This window comes from Engystomops pustulosus, chromosome 5, assembly GCF_040894005.1.
Source record: "Engystomops pustulosus chromosome 5, aEngPut4.maternal, whole genome shotgun sequence".
Taxonomy (NCBI): Eukaryota; Metazoa; Chordata; class Amphibia; order Anura; family Leptodactylidae; genus Engystomops; species Engystomops pustulosus.
The window spans coordinates 172,174,019-172,189,653 of NC_092415.1; the positions used below are offsets into that span (position 1 = coordinate 172,174,019).

The 15,635-nt window shown below is 42.8% G+C and overlaps 1 protein-coding gene across 4 annotated transcripts in view; it reads right to left on the reverse strand.

Moving 5' to 3' along the window:
* Positions 1-15,140, reverse strand: part of TMEM196 (transmembrane protein 196) — a 40,756-nt gene extending 25,616 nt beyond the window's left edge. For 2 of the 4 annotated variants that reach the window (XM_072153812.1, XM_072153810.1), the window contains exon 1: positions 14,257-15,140. In XM_072153812.1, coding sequence (XP_072009913.1) covers positions 14,257-14,409 — 153 coding nt within the window. In that variant the 5' untranslated portion in view covers positions 14,410-15,140. Of the gene's footprint in view, positions 1-14,238 lie in introns of all 4 variants that reach the window. The other 2 variants (XM_072153811.1, XM_072153809.1) reach the window with 1 other exon arrangement.
* Between the last annotated feature and the right edge of the window lie 495 nt (positions 15,141-15,635).

Here is a 15,635-nt window from a genome sequence, read left to right on the forward strand (position 1 = left end):
GTTGGAATCAAGTTTATTTAGGTGTAGGCGAATGTATTTGTCTATTCTTTTAGATTCATACCTATTCTTTTAGATTCATACCTATTAAGTGTTTTATATGTTCATAATTTTTGTAAATTAATCTGGAACGTATGTTGGTATAAATAATGCAACCATGGATTCATTCCTTTTAATATTTTAGAAATTTATTATATTATGTATATCTAATTATTTATACTCATGTATATTTATTGAATAATCATTTCCCAATATTTTAGGTTACTCCTCAATATTTTTATTCCGGATCACTACCTTTTTTGAGGTTGTTGATTACTACTGACATCATCTACCAATGACCTGTGATTCTACAGGTCATTTTGGTACACTTCTTCCTTAAATCATCCCCCTTTATACACATAATCGGTATTTCCCCAACACTTAATCATTCACCATATTCTATTTCCTTTATTATTCAATCAAGCGTCCCATTAATAATGTTAATTTCCCTTATACTCACTAGTGCTTAATTGCGCTGTGATGCTCCGTTAATTATGTTTATTTATACTTACCTCATGTGCGCGAGCGTTGCCATGGTATGCCGGCTAAACATCCGGCGCCCCAGTGACAACCGCGCAGGCGCACTAACACACTGCCGTTTCGCGGTTTTTTTCCGGCATGCGAACCCGGAAACTGGATCCTGATCAGCATGTAATCATGTGAGTCAATTGCATCTTCTCTTTACACTATATATGAATGTCATTGTGTTACCTTGTCTATTGTCCTCTGTTTGAGAAAGGGTGTTGCACACCCGAAACGCGTCACGTTTTGGACATATTTTATGTATGTATTTTAATAGATTAAATATATTTTTATAACTAAGGGTATTGTTTAAATAATTTTGGGAAGTGCACTGTCAGCGCCCTGCGAAAGTCAGGGTACTCTCTTTTTTTCGTCATTTAAATTTTGTTCCACCGGACGCCTTTGACGTTGCCGGTCCCTCCTGACTGTGGGAGCTGCTAGGACAGTGTGCGCCCTAAAAACATACCCCAACAACGTTCTCTGGACCTTATCAAGAAGAAGAACCTCTTCTCATATATATCATATTCTACGAGCACAGTTACAAGAAATCCTCAGGTGAGCACCTCCTTTTATCTAGACATCAGTGTGGTACCAGACGTTATTACCCGAGGCGCCGTCCTCTGTTGTGTTCCTTTCTTTGTCTTATTTCAAGCACAGCGCAGCAATTTAAGCAGTAATGTATTTTTCTTTGTTCATTAACAACTTTCAATCCTTCAGCCCCCCAAGGACACCAACCCAGTTGAAAGGAGGAGGGCAAATTCGCCTATCATTGTAGGAATATTCTGCAGGCAGATTCTTTGAGTCCTGTCTGGTGAACTTCATTCTGGGGTGATGGCCTGGGTGCCCACAGAAAGGGCTCAGAGTGCCGCCTCTGGCACCCGTGCCATAGGTTCGCCACCCCTGTTATTAGGGGTGGCGATCAGTTGCCATGTCGGACTGTAAGACCCGAGGCTGTATGGTTTCTGCAGCTTTGTTACAATATGCCAGTGGCACATTGTAATAAATCATGTGTTAAAACATCATATATTGCAATACAGTGGTAGTGCAATAATACTGTCTAAGGCTAAAGTACCCTAGAGGGTCTAAAATATAGTAAAAAAATGTAAAGTAAAAAAATTAAAAATGACTAAAAAACACCTAAAAATTCAAATAACCCTCCTTTTCCTAGAATTGGTACAAAAATAAAGAAACAGTAAAAATCACACACATTTTAGGTATGCCGGCATCCCAAAATGCCCTTTATATCAAAATTTCATAACTGTTATGTCATATGTTATGGTGGTGAATGCCCGAAAATATCACCCAGGTGTCCGAAACGCCACTTTTAAGCTTTTAATAAAAAGTGATCTAAAGGTCATATTGTACTGCAAATGGTAGTAATGAAAATGACACCGTCTGAAAAAGTAATAAGCTTCAGAAGATGGCAAAACCAAATTTTTTTTCATACACCATGTTTTTAAAAAAATTTAAATATATTAAAACTAGAGATGAGCGAACATACTCGTCCGAGCTTGATGCTCGTTCGAGCATTAGCGTACTCGAAACTGCTCGTTGCTCGGACGAATACTTCGCCCGCTCGAGAAAATGGCATCTCCCGCCGTTTTGCTTTTTGGCGGCCAGAAACAGAGCCAATCACAAGCCAGGAGACTTTGCACTACACCCAGCATGACGTGGTATCCTTACACGTCGATAGCAGTGGTTGGCTGGCCAGATCAGGTGACCCTGGAATAGACTAGCCCCTGCCCGCGCTGCTCGGATCATTCTGTGTCTGGATGCCGCTAGGGAGAGAGCTGCTGCTGGTCAGGGAAAGCGTTAGGCTGTTCTATTAGAATAGTGTTAGACAGGAGTGATTCTACAAGAACCCAACAGCCCTTCTTAGGGCTACAATAACGTTATACATTTTTTTTTTTATTTGCTTGTGGCTGGGCTTGCTGGCACTAGTAGTGCAGCTAGTACCATATTGTGAGGAATTTGCAGGGGGACTTGCTACATATCCACATATGACACACATATCCACCTCAAACACCAAAGTGGGACAATTTATTAGGGGTTTGATTAGAATTAGGCAGAGTCTGCTGATTTATTTATTTTTTTACCTTTATTTCATTTTATAGCTCAAACTCATCTTGCAAAGCAGTGTGCTTTCAGTGTCGGCTACAAAATAGCCATAGGAGAACCCCAACGGCTTACTTAGGCCTACAATAGCGTTATATTTTCCTTTTTTTTGTTTGCTTGTGGCTGGGCTTGCTGGTACTAGTAGTGAAGCTAGTACCATATTGTGAGGAATTTGCTGGGAGACCTGCAACCGTTGTGTTTAGCTCTTAGTGACACGCATATCCACCTCAAACACCGAAGTGGGACAATTTATTAGGGGTTTGATTAGAATTAGGCAGAGTCTGCTGATTTATTTTATTTTTTTTACCTTTATTTCATTTTATAGCTCAAACTCATCTTGCAAAGCAGTGTGCTTTCAGTGTCGGCTACAAAATAGCCATAGGAGAACCCCAACGGCTTACTTAGGCCTACAATAGCGTTATATTTTCCTTTTTTTGTTTGCTTGTGGCTGGGCTTGTTGGCATTAGTAGTGCAGCTAGTACCATATTGTGAGGAATTTGCTGGGAGACCTGCGACCGTTGTGTTTAGCTCTTAGTGACACGCATATCCACCTCAAACACCGAAGTGGGACAATTTATTAGGGGTTTGATTAGAATTAGGCAGAGTCTGCTGATTTATTTATTTTTCTTACCTTTATTTCATTTTATAGCTCAAACTCATCAGGCACAGCACAAAATCCAGTTGTGTGCTGTCAGTGTAGGTTAGAAACTAGCCATAGCAATAGGATAGCATCGTTTTGTTAAAAAAAAAATAAAAATAAAAAAAAATAAACACAAAAAAAAAAAATTAAAAGTTTACACTTTAATTTGGAAAATGTTTAACCCGAGGGCTAGGGGTAGAGGACGAGGGCGTGGACGTGTGCGTCCAACTACTGCAGGGGTCAGAGGCCGTGGTCCTGGGCGGGGTGAGACACCACCTGCTGATGAGGGAGCAGGGGAACGCCGCAGAGCTACACTCCCTAGGTTCATCATGTCTCAAGTTACTGGGACTCGTGGTAGAGCACTGTTGAGGCCAGAACAGTGCGAAGAGGTGATGTCGTGGATTGCGGACAATGCTTCTAGCCATTTGTCCACCAGTCAGTCTTCCACGCAGTCCACCCATGTCACCGAAATCAGCACTCCTCCGGCTCCTCCACCTCAGCCTCCTTCCCCCCAGTCTGCCCCCTCCCAGCAAAATTTGGCATTTGAACCGGCATACTCTGAGGAACTGTTTTCTGGACCCTTCCCACAGTCACAAACCACTTGTCCGGTTGCTGCTGAGCAATTTTCCGATGCCCAGGTTTTCCACCAGTCACAGTCTGTGGGTGATGATGACATTATTGACGTAGTGGAAGAAGTGTGTAAAGAGGTGTCGGACGATGAGGAGACACGGTTGTCAGACAGTGGTGAAGTTGTTGTCAGGGCAGGAAGTCCGAGGGGGGAGCAGACTGAGGGATCGGAGGATGATGAGGTGACAGACCCAAGCTGGGTTGATAGGCCGGGTGAACACAGTGCTTCTGAGACGGAGGCGAGTCCTATAGCAGAACAGGTTGGAAGAGGCAGTGGTGGGGCCAGACGGAGAGGCAGGGCCAGAGCTGGTGCATGTCTGGCCCATGTGTTAAATCTCATAGTTCAGTGTTTCCTCAAGACATACCCCAATCTGTCTGATTTGCTCTCGAAGGTGCGCCGCATCTGTGCGCATGTCAGGAAGTCCAGCACAGATGCTGCCACTCTAAGGGCAGCGCAGCGCCGCCTCCAACTGCCCGCTCACCGACTGTTTTGCGACGTGCCCACGAGGTGGAATTCAACATTAACCATGTTATCCAGAGTTTACCAGCAGCGCAGAGCGATTGTCGACTACCAGATGTCAACTTCCACCAGAACTGGTAGTCAGGTCAGTCAGCTTCCTCAAGTCTACAATGAGGAGTGGACGTGGATGTCTGATATCTGTCAGGTGCTGAGTAACTTTGAGGAGTCAACACAGATGGTCAGTGGCGATGCCGCTATCATCAGCCTCACCATCCCGCTGCTTGGCTTGTTGAAAAACTCTCTGGTCAGCATGAAGTCGGAAGCTTTGCGCTCGTCACAAGAGACGGGGGAAGAAGATTCCCTTGTTGATAGCCAAAGCACCCTTAGGTCTGGTTCTCAGCGCATATCGGAGGAGGTGGTGGAGGATGAGGAGGAAGAGGAGGAGAATGTTGGCGAGACAGCAGAGGGGACCATTGTTCAGTCCTTCACTGTTGAGCGTGTATGGGCAGAAGAAGAGGAGTTGGAGGAGTTGGAGGAGGAGGAAATGGACAGTCAGGCCAGTGAGGGGAGTGAATTCTTAGGCGTTGGTACTCTGGCGCATATGGCAGATTTCATGCTAGGCTGCCTATCCCGTGACCCTCGCGTTCAAAGAATTTATTCCAGCACCGATTACTGGGTATTCACTCTCCTGGACCCACGGTACAAGCAAAATCTTTCCACTCTCATCCCTGGAGAGGAGTGTGAGAATGCATGGATACCAGCAGGCCCCGGTGCACAAGCTGAAACAGTATTTCCCTTCTGACAGCGCTAGCGGCAGAGGGCGTACTTCTGCGGGACAAGTAGCGAGGGAGAGTAGGCGAGCAGGCAGCTTGTCCAGCACTGGCAGGGGTACGCTTTACAAGGCCTTTGTCAGTTTTATGTCACCCCAGCAAGACACTGTCACCTGTCCCCAGTCTCGGCAGAGTAGGGCTGATCTTTACAGAAAGATGGTGAGGGAGTACGTAGCTGACCATACCATCGTCCTAAATGATCACACAGCTCCCTACAACTACTGGGTTTCAAAGCTGGACATGTGGCACGAACTGGCGCTGTACGCCTTGGAGGTTCTTGCCTGCCCTGCCGCTAGCGTGTTGTCCGAGCGGGTTTTCAGTGCAGCTGGTGGCATCATCACCGATAAGCGTACACGCCTGTCGACTGACAGCGCTGACAGGCTGACCCATATCAAGATGAATAAAGCCTGGATTTCTTCGGATTTTCATTCTCCACCAGGTGAAAGAAGCTCAACTGAATAATGTATGCACTCCTCCTCATCATTGTCCTCCTTCTCCTCCTGGCTATTTTTTGCCAGGGCTAACTGGCTCTAGCTATAGTACTCTATGTATTTAATTTTTCTGGAGGGCCACCTACCCGGTCCTCTGTTTTAAGCAATTTTTGGGAGTGCCACATACAGGCACTAAATCTATTTAATTTTTCTGGAGGACCACCTACCTGCTCCTCTGGTTTGAAAACTTTTTTGGACTGCCACATACAGGCACTCAATTTATTTAATTTTTCTGGAGGACCACCTACCTGCTCCTCTGGTTTGAAAACTTTTTTGGACTGCCACATACAGGCACTCAATTTATTTAATTTTTCTGGAGGACCACCTACCTGCTCCTCTGGTTTGAAAACTTTTTTGGACTGCCACATACAGGCACTATCCAAATTAAATTGTCTCCATAGCAGCCTCCACATGTCGTCCTTTTAGCTGGCTCCACACGTTGTCTCCATTGCTACCTCCACACGTCATCGCCATAGCTGCCTCCAAAAGTCGTCCATATAGCTGCCTCCATACATGGTCTCCTTATCAAACGAACTGTGTCAGGCAGAATTTTGGGTTATTTTCATGGATTCCACATCAAACTTGTTAACTTTGTCGCCACCCTGCTGTGTAATCCACAAAATATACTGGCAAACTTTTATCATTTACCAATATTATTTCAGCGCTTCTTGCGCATCTGTTTACATTCCCCTCACCCGCCATATCCTAAACTTATAAGAACGCTACTACACTTGATCTTATACAAAAGGTTCTTAGAAGTGCTGTTTGGGGAGTAGCCTAGAGACAGGTGCTTGGATTGGCGAAAGCTTGCCTGGCTGCGGAGCGCCAGTTCCATCTCAAGATCCAACTAACATAGTTTTAACTGCAGCACCTTTAATCTACTACTAGTTCACTGCCTCCATACATCGTCCCCTTATCAAACGAGCTGTGTCAGGCAGAATTTTGGGTTGTTTTCATGGCTTCCACATCAAACTTGTTAACTTTGTCGCCACCCTGCTGTGTAATCCACAAAATATACTGGCAAACTTTTATCATTTACCAATATTATTTCAGCGCTTCTTGCGCGTCTGTTTACATTCCCCTCACCCGCCATATCCTAAACTTATAAGAACGCTACTACACTTGATCTTATACAAAAGGTTCTTAGAAGTGCTGTTTGGGGAGTAGCCTAGAGACAGGGGCTTGGATTGACGAAAGCTCGTCTGGCTGCGGAGCGCCAGCTCCATCTCAAGATCCAACTAACATAGTTTTAACTGCAGCACCTTTAATCTACTACTAGTTCACTGCCTCCATACATCGTCCCCTTATCAAACGAGCTTTGTCGGGCAGAATTTTGGGTTGTTTTCATGGCTTCCACATCAAACTTGTTAACTTTGTCGCCACCCTGCTGTGTAATCCACAAAATATACTGGCAAACTTTTATCATTTACCAATATTATTTCAGCGCTTCTTGCGCATCTGTTTACATTCCCCTCACCCGCCATATCCTAAACTTATAAGAACGCTACTACACTTGATCTTATACAAAAGGTTCTTAGAAGTGCTGTTTGGGGAGTAGCCTAAAGACAGGGGCTTGGATTGGCGAAAGCTCGCCTGGCAGCGGAGCGCCAGCTCCATCTCAAGATCCAACCAACATAGTTTTAACTGCAGCACCTTTAATCTACTACTAGTTCACTGCCTCCATACATCGTCCCCTTATCAAACGAGCTGTGTCAGGCAGAATTTTCAGGTGTTTCACCAGATACATAGTGGAACGCGGCCCTTCTGTCGCCGCCATGCTGGAGACCTGAAGTTGCAATCATAGCAGCGCAATATGGATTCCCCATACTGTCGCTCTTAATCATGGAACCATTTCCGTAAAAACAATTAAAACCACTATGCTATTCCATTATTCCTAGGTGAAATATTCAAACGACCCGGCCTGCTTTGAAAATTATAATTTTTTCAAAGTAAACGCTTCTGGCCCCCAGGCCCATTTTGGGTGGGGAGTAGCCGAGAGACAGGGGCTTGGACAGGCGAAAGCTCGCCTGGCAGTGGACCGCCAGCTCCATCCCAAGATTAGGCAGCCTCAGAGGCATCCATGCATGCTGCCCCTGCTGTTTCCTGTCCATTTTGCCTCCACGATCCTCCACAGCGTCCACCAATGTCTCATTTCAACTCTCTATACCCCAGACGCTGGAGCACGAGAGCATATGCAGCACATCATCCCCTTATCAAACGAGCTGTGTCAGGCAGAATTTTCAGGTGTTTCACCAGATACATAGTGGAACTCGGCCCATCTGCCGCCGCCATGCTGGAGACCTGAAGTTGCAATCATAGCAGCGCAATATGAATGCCCCATACTGTCGCTCTTAATCATGGAAGTCGTCTCCATGGCTGCCTCCACATGTCGTCCCCTTATCAAAAGAGCTCTGTGTCGGGCTCATTTTTCGGGTGTTTCACCAGATACGTTATGGAACTTGGTCACTATGTCGACACCATGCTGTGTTATCGACTAAATATACCGTCAACCTTTTGTTCACATAGGAAATCATTTCACCTCCTTTGGTGAAACCTGAGTCCATTCAGGGTATGTCGCCATGAGACTCTCTAGCCTGCCACTGCTGCCGCTGCCTCTGCATGCCGTCCCCTATAGTGTCAGGGTCAATTATTGCATGTTTTAGATGCTATCTAGCCTCATTCGGTCACTCTGTCATGGCCATGCTGTTGCCCATAAATTTGGCATAATGGTGCGATTAAGCAGCCTCAGAGGCATCCATGCATGCTGCCCCTGTTGTTTCCTGTCCATTTCCGTGGTGTTTCCATCCTTTTCTGAGGTTCCCAGGTGTTTGGCCAAGCTTCCCTGTGCAGAGCCTTGGTCCCCTTGAAAAATGCTTGAGTCTCCCATTGACTTCAATGGGGCTCGTTAGTCGAGACGAGCACTCGAGCATCGGGAAAAGTTTGTCTCGACTAACGAGTACCCGAGCATTTTAGTGCTCGCTCATCTCTAATTAAAACACTATACGACTTATATAAATTTGGTATCACCATGATCATACTGAATCAAAGCATAAAGTAGATGTATAATTTGGAGTGCAGAGTGAAAGTCATAAAAATCAAGCCCACAAGAAAATGGAGCAAATTTTTTTGCCTTTTTTGCCACATTTGGAATTTTTTTCCAGCTTCTCAGTAAATGGCTGAAAATTACTGTCACCAAGAAGTATAATTTGTTATGCAAAAAACAAGCCCTCACACAGCTCTTTACATGGAAAAATGAGAAAAGTAGATATTCAAATGGATATTTGAATGTGGGGAGTGTAACTATAGAAGCCTTTATATGAAGAATTGACATTAATACAGGCAAGCAGTTTACTAACACACTCATTTATGACAAATTGAAGTTTTTAAGATATGGAAAAATATAAGTTACTATTCAGCAAAGTTTATGTAGTAAACAGCACTCAGCACTTCTACCTACCTTAAGTGTGGATGATCAGTTAGCTAATCACAATAGACTTTTTTTGAAGTTTAGGTTAGAAAGTTTTTTTGGGACACATAAGACTAGTTAAAAATAGCAATTGTTAAAATACTTATTTATTTTTTTAATATTTTGTGGGAGGGGGGGTTAGAGTTACAAAAAGTAGGGACATTTTTTTTTAGAATGTATAGGTATAATAGTTAATTTACTTAACAAATTCATAATGACCATTACAAATGAATTTCCTATTGTGTGACTTTTTGATATATAATATGTATTTCACATGAATGTTGTCTTGTTGATATATAACGGGGGGAGATTTATCAAGGCTTGTCTCTCAGTTTTACGTTACACCATTAGGAGGCCATGGTAGCTGGCAAGGTGAGCCAACGTGGGGCATTCCTACCCCGCACCTGTGCACGTTCTATGTTATTATTGCCTGCGCATGTACGGTTGCAGATTATGGTGCATTTCTGTGCCTGGAAGACCCTGATTTGTATCAGGCTCGGTGGGAAGGGCAAGGTTTAATCATGCACTGGCCTTGGGTAAATGGAGCAATGTTTTACATAGTGTACTAATATATTGGGAAATAATAATATATAATGATATGTTTTTATTTCTTCATATGTATGTCCCCCATTAGGACATATTGGGGGACATTTCCACAGTTTTACACTATACATTTTTTAACAAGTTTTCCACTGTAGCTGAAACATCTATAAGAGCCCCAGTTACAGTGGGAAACAACCCCTATGGGGGAAAATGTCTTGATCAGAGCTGTACTGGGTCCATTAAGAACCAGCATCTCTGGTTGATAATTTCAGACCCTGTGACTACCGGGTATATAAATTCACCGGCACTGCTACTTAGTCTATTCACTATATAGCACTACTTCAGCAAGGAATGGGGAAGACAGAAGTAGGGTAATAGACCGCTTCTGCCTTCTCTCTATAGTCTCCAGCTGTCTCTATCAGTCAGAGACGCGTCCTGCGCTGGACTGTAACAATGCTGGAAGACATTGCTACAAACTCACTACCTGTGCCACCAGCTTTCATAAGGCAATGGGAGGTCATAAAATCTCTACAAGGAGTAAGATCTCTTAAACAGGTTGTTCAGTTTCAGCAAATAAATATTATTGTTTGTATGATGAAAGCAGGGCTGAACCTAGCCTCTCTGCTGCCTAATGCAAAGTAAAGATAGCATTTCTTTTTTGTTTCTTTTTTAATGTTTAAATTCACTTGGCTGTGGTCCAAAACCAGGTATTCCACGGTCTTGGGCTGCGGCCAGGTGTTTTCTTACCATGGGGGCAGAACTGCCCCAAGATGCCGCCCGGCCATCATCCAGCCGGGGGTGCCGCCCGAGGGACATTTCTCAGGTTGCCTCATAAGTGGTGTGCCCCTGGATGAAAAGTTATACAATTTTACAATATACTTTCTATAACAGTTACTTATGGTCTTCTAGACCTCTGCTTGTTGTCAGACATTGCTTACTTTCAGTGTATGAAAATAAATCCATCGTCATGATGGGCAAGCAAGAGATGTGTGTTATGAAAAGTATACCTTCCTGCTCATCATATAAGCATGGAAAGATTTCTATTCTCTGGAAATAAGCAATGCATGATGGCAAATGATCTATTAATCATGACATAAAAAACTGAAAGTTTATTAAAAGATTGTATTACTTTTCTTTATTCCCTGTATTCATTCATTGTGACTCCTAAACCCAGATGCGACCTCTCTAAACCTGAAACATGAATTTCTAATTTTATGTTTATCACATTGAGTTTTTGTATAAAAAGTTAACTTTCCACCCCCGCTAGCGTTTTACTTTTGGCTACCTCCTTTCTTGGCCTTAGCTGAACGTGAGATTATTATACAATTGTTTCCTTTTTGCTCTGCATCTTCTTAAACAGTTTTGAGCCTGAGTGAGGTCTCCAGGACTATCTATTGAAACCAACAGAAAGAGTACTTCCCACCCTACTTGAGTGTACACTAAACAGAAGATAAATTACTGGGCTACCAACATCTTGACTTTAGAGGACCCATCACCTCTCTGAGATGTCTAATAAGCACTCCCCATATTCCCACATTCCCATAAACAACAATTCTGCAGCATTTTCTCTTCTAATTCCATACTGTGCCATTCCTCTGTTGTTCAGTCTGAAAATAAGCATTTTGGGTCTCACTAGTTGGGGGTCTGAATAGTCTCATACTGTCAGAGCTTATTGGACTTCATAAGACTGTGCATGACCGCACCAGTAGCAGCAAACTACTCATCTAGAAGGAATTGCAGTTATAATTTGCAAACTCTTTATACTGTGTATATTCGAGTATAAGCTGAATTTTTCAGCACAATTAATATACAAATACTTACCTCTGACGCTCACCCCTGGTGTCCTCTTCTCCTCGTGGCTCCCAGCGTCTTTCTGCTAGTGCAGGCAAAGGCGCGTCTATGCGCTCTGCCCACACACGTGCTATGACGCGGCGGTGTGTGATATGAGAAGAGGACACCGGGAGTGAGTATTAAGTTTATTCTTTTTAAGGGGTCTGTTTCATAACTTGGGGGGGGGGGGGTTATCTGCTGAAGGGTATTTCATTACAAGGGAGGGCTGCATGGGATATATAATTAAGGGAGAGGGCTGTGTGAGGTCTATCATTACTGGGGGAGACTTTAGGGTGCTTATCTTTAATAGGGGAGGGCTGCATGGGGCATATTATTACTGGGGAATTGCATGGGGCATATCATTACTAGGGAGGGCTTCATAGAGCATATCATTACTGGGGGAGGCTGCAAGGGGCATTTCATCAGTGAGGGGAGGCTGCTGGGAATTTTATTAATTTGGGAAGAATATTGGGTACTTCGTTAGTAAGGGAAGGATGTGACCAAAAGTCAGGCAAAATACAGGAGGGATCACTTTACATACACATTTTCATAGATGTATATTGGTAAATTACCTAATGTCCTGCCCCCCCCCCCCATACTTACACACACATTACAAAAAACTTGAGGTAAAGTGGACAACCCCTTTAACAACAATCTTCATTGGACAGAAAAACAAGGAGTCCCAAAAGTGATGATACGGTCCTAAACTCAACAACATCATGACTGTGTAAGATCACATGAGCAGAGCACATCCACAGAATATCTGTTCTAGGTTCCTTAAGATATATAACAACCTTCCTGCTAAGTTCCTTCAGAAATCATGTGCAAGTCAACCTAGAAGAATTGCTACTGTCTTGAAGGCAAACTTTTATATATAGATATGATATATGATAGATATGATAGATATGATATGATATCAAATATAGATTTGATATATTTCACAGCATAGTTTTTAAACCTGCCCAAAACTTTTCCACGGTGCTGTACATGCAGATAGCTAGATTGCACATGTTTAGAGAAAACCAAGTTTAGGCTTCTTAGGCCGTTTGCTACACCCGGGCGTAGCATACATTCGGCTGGACATACACTTACCTCTCCCCTCTCCATAGAGGTACAGCCGGGACATGTGTACTGCAAAAGATGATAGCATGATATATCTTTTTTCCAGTGACGGCATGGTATGGTGACACACCGTACTGTGCCATGCGCAAAGCACTCCAATGGCGGATGTATGCTAGCTCCCATTGGTTGAACTAGTATACGGTTGACATATAAGGTAGTGTGAAAAGAGCTTAAACAGAATTGTTCATATTAATTACATTTTTTTCCATAAAAGTAAGGATCGTATTGTTTCCACTAATTATATCCACTGAAGCTCATAGTGACAACACCATTACTTTCCGTTTAAAGGGGTATTCCACTACGGCAAATTAATGTTATTGTTTGCATGATAAAAATTATACAATTTACCAATATGCTTTCTGTATCAATTCCTCACAGTTTTCTAGATCTCTGCTTGCTGTCCTTCTATAGAAAGCTTCTATGTTACTTCCAGTGGATAGAAATCTGACCATGGTCAGAACAGCTCGTTATATCACAGAGAGTAATCAGAGCTGACCAGGGGTATACGAGTCGTGATAGACAGATTTCTATCCACTGGAAGTAAAGATAGAAGCTTTCTATAGAATGACAGCAAGCAGAGATCTAGAAGTCCGTGAGAAATTAATACAGAAAGTATATTGGAAATTTGTATAACTTTTCATTATTCCAACAATATCAACTACTTGTTAAAATAGGAAAACCCCTTTAACATCTTTTAAATAATTTTCAAGATGGTGGGATATTTCCGAGATGCCCTGTAGACCCTCAATGCCGATCTGTTTAGCTGTATTGGTACATGTACATGTGGCAGATGGCATCACTTCCCTTGGGTCACCTTTAAAAGTATCTAGCTTATAATCATGTGACTCAGCATGAATCCTCAGATCTAATCAAGAAATGCTATCATAAAACTCCTAACTGTGCTACAGTAGTCCCTAACTGTATGCCCCCGACTCTATAATACATAATGGTGACAACATATTGCATGACATATGTAACCAGACTAATAAACAGATGGCTTGCTACATATAAACTCTAACATATTGCGTTACCATTGATTATCTCGCTTGTCTTATACCCAGCACACCAGTCATGACATTCAGTGCTCCCAGAAAGACAGCATTTACATGAAAAACGGTGAACTAAAAATATCTCGATTATCTAGATATGTATATACACCTTGTGCATACTCTTATGTTCAGTGATGAAAGAATAACACAATGAAGATTTGTAAAGCGCTATGGAATCTGATGGCGCTATATAAATAAAGATTATTATTATTATAGTTGAGGAATCTATGGAGTGAATGACGAGGAATTTTACATTGTATGTGATACTATAGACAATGGATAAGAGCCAAGGGCAGCAGCTCAGTTACTACACAACATGCAAAGGTCGTATTAAAAAAAGTAATGATAATGGCCGTAAATAGAAATATTAATAATCATATTATTATAAAAAGTGTTTCTTGCCTTCGTACTTACTAGCTATGATAGACTACGGAATTGTAGAATTTGTTACAAATATGAAGAATAAATATTAATAATAGTGAAAAGATAGTGAAATGACTAACGTACACACGCCCCGCTCCATACCGGAGAAGAGTCTCCCAGCTGTGGTGGTGCATTCTTCCCAGTCCTGACCCTGACAAAAGTGACGGCTCCCACAGCCACACTGGATAAGCCCAGTCCTATCTCCAACACAGAGAGCACCAAGAGGCTTCCAATGATTTGGCTACTGGTGCACATGCTTCTCCAGTCATCATTCCTTTCTGAGCAAGCAAGAAAGCCAAGTATTAATCATCAACCTTCACAGGAGCTTCTTCTTAGGTTTATTGGCTCTGCTCTTATCCAAAGTTTTCCACCAGAGCATATTCTTAGATGACAAATGATAAATCGCAACTCTTTCCAAAGACTTCAAACTTCCATGTGATATTTCAGGTATTTAGGCAACCATCCGTGCAACCATAGAGTCGTCGACCGGAGTGTTGAAGCTTCCAAGTCACCCTATAGTATTCCCTTCGGATAGAGTTTCCGTCCAGAGTGCTAAACCTTTAAATTCACTCTATCACATTGAGCTGCTGTCCAGAGTGCTGAACCATCCACTTCTCTGTGCTCTTTCACGTAAGTAGCTCCTGTTCAGTTGCCTTCATTAAATCTCTTGTCGGCTCCATCTATCACATACAACCCACACTGGAGTCTTTCCTAGTTTGTCTCTTGTGTCACTATAGCAGACTGAGGTTTTATGTACAGGCAGGGAGGGCTATTCCATTAGGTAAGATTAGGCACTGCCTAAGGCAGCATAAAGATGTGGGTGTCTCCAGCAGTATGAGGAGACACAGGCAATTTAAAGAGCTGCTCCTCTCGGAATTGCAGAGCCTCTGTGTTAGCATCAGCAGGGGGGCAGGAGATTTATCACCTCTGCCTTTATCACAGACATTCGCCGTGGTGAGAGGGTCTGTGCAGTTTCTGAGCTGCTGTATAAGTGCTGGGTTAATAGAGCAGATCTCATAACAAACCGACTGTAATGTATGTCCGTGGGAGAAGCCAGACACATGATGAATGCTACATGAATAGGCTTCCAGAGTATTGATCAGAGCACATGGACCGCAGCTGATGACACAGCACTGAGAGGGTTACACAATCATGGAGCAGAATTTCCTGCTGGAACTAAAGAGTGTTAATTGATGTGATGCTGTGTTGTCGTAAAGAATATTACAGAGAATTTAGCAAAGGATTAAAAATTACCACCGCAATATTTTATCTTGGTTTACGCAGAAATACCATGAAATACATCTGATTGTAAGATAATGTTAGGTATTGATGTGATATGGTGATACATATGACTGCAACAGATGTCTGCGGAAACCTCGCCTGACGTATCAGTTTTTGTAAATATATTGTAGATACATTTTTAAGCATCTTAATAATAATAATTCTTTATTTATATAGCTCTAATAGATTACACAGCGATG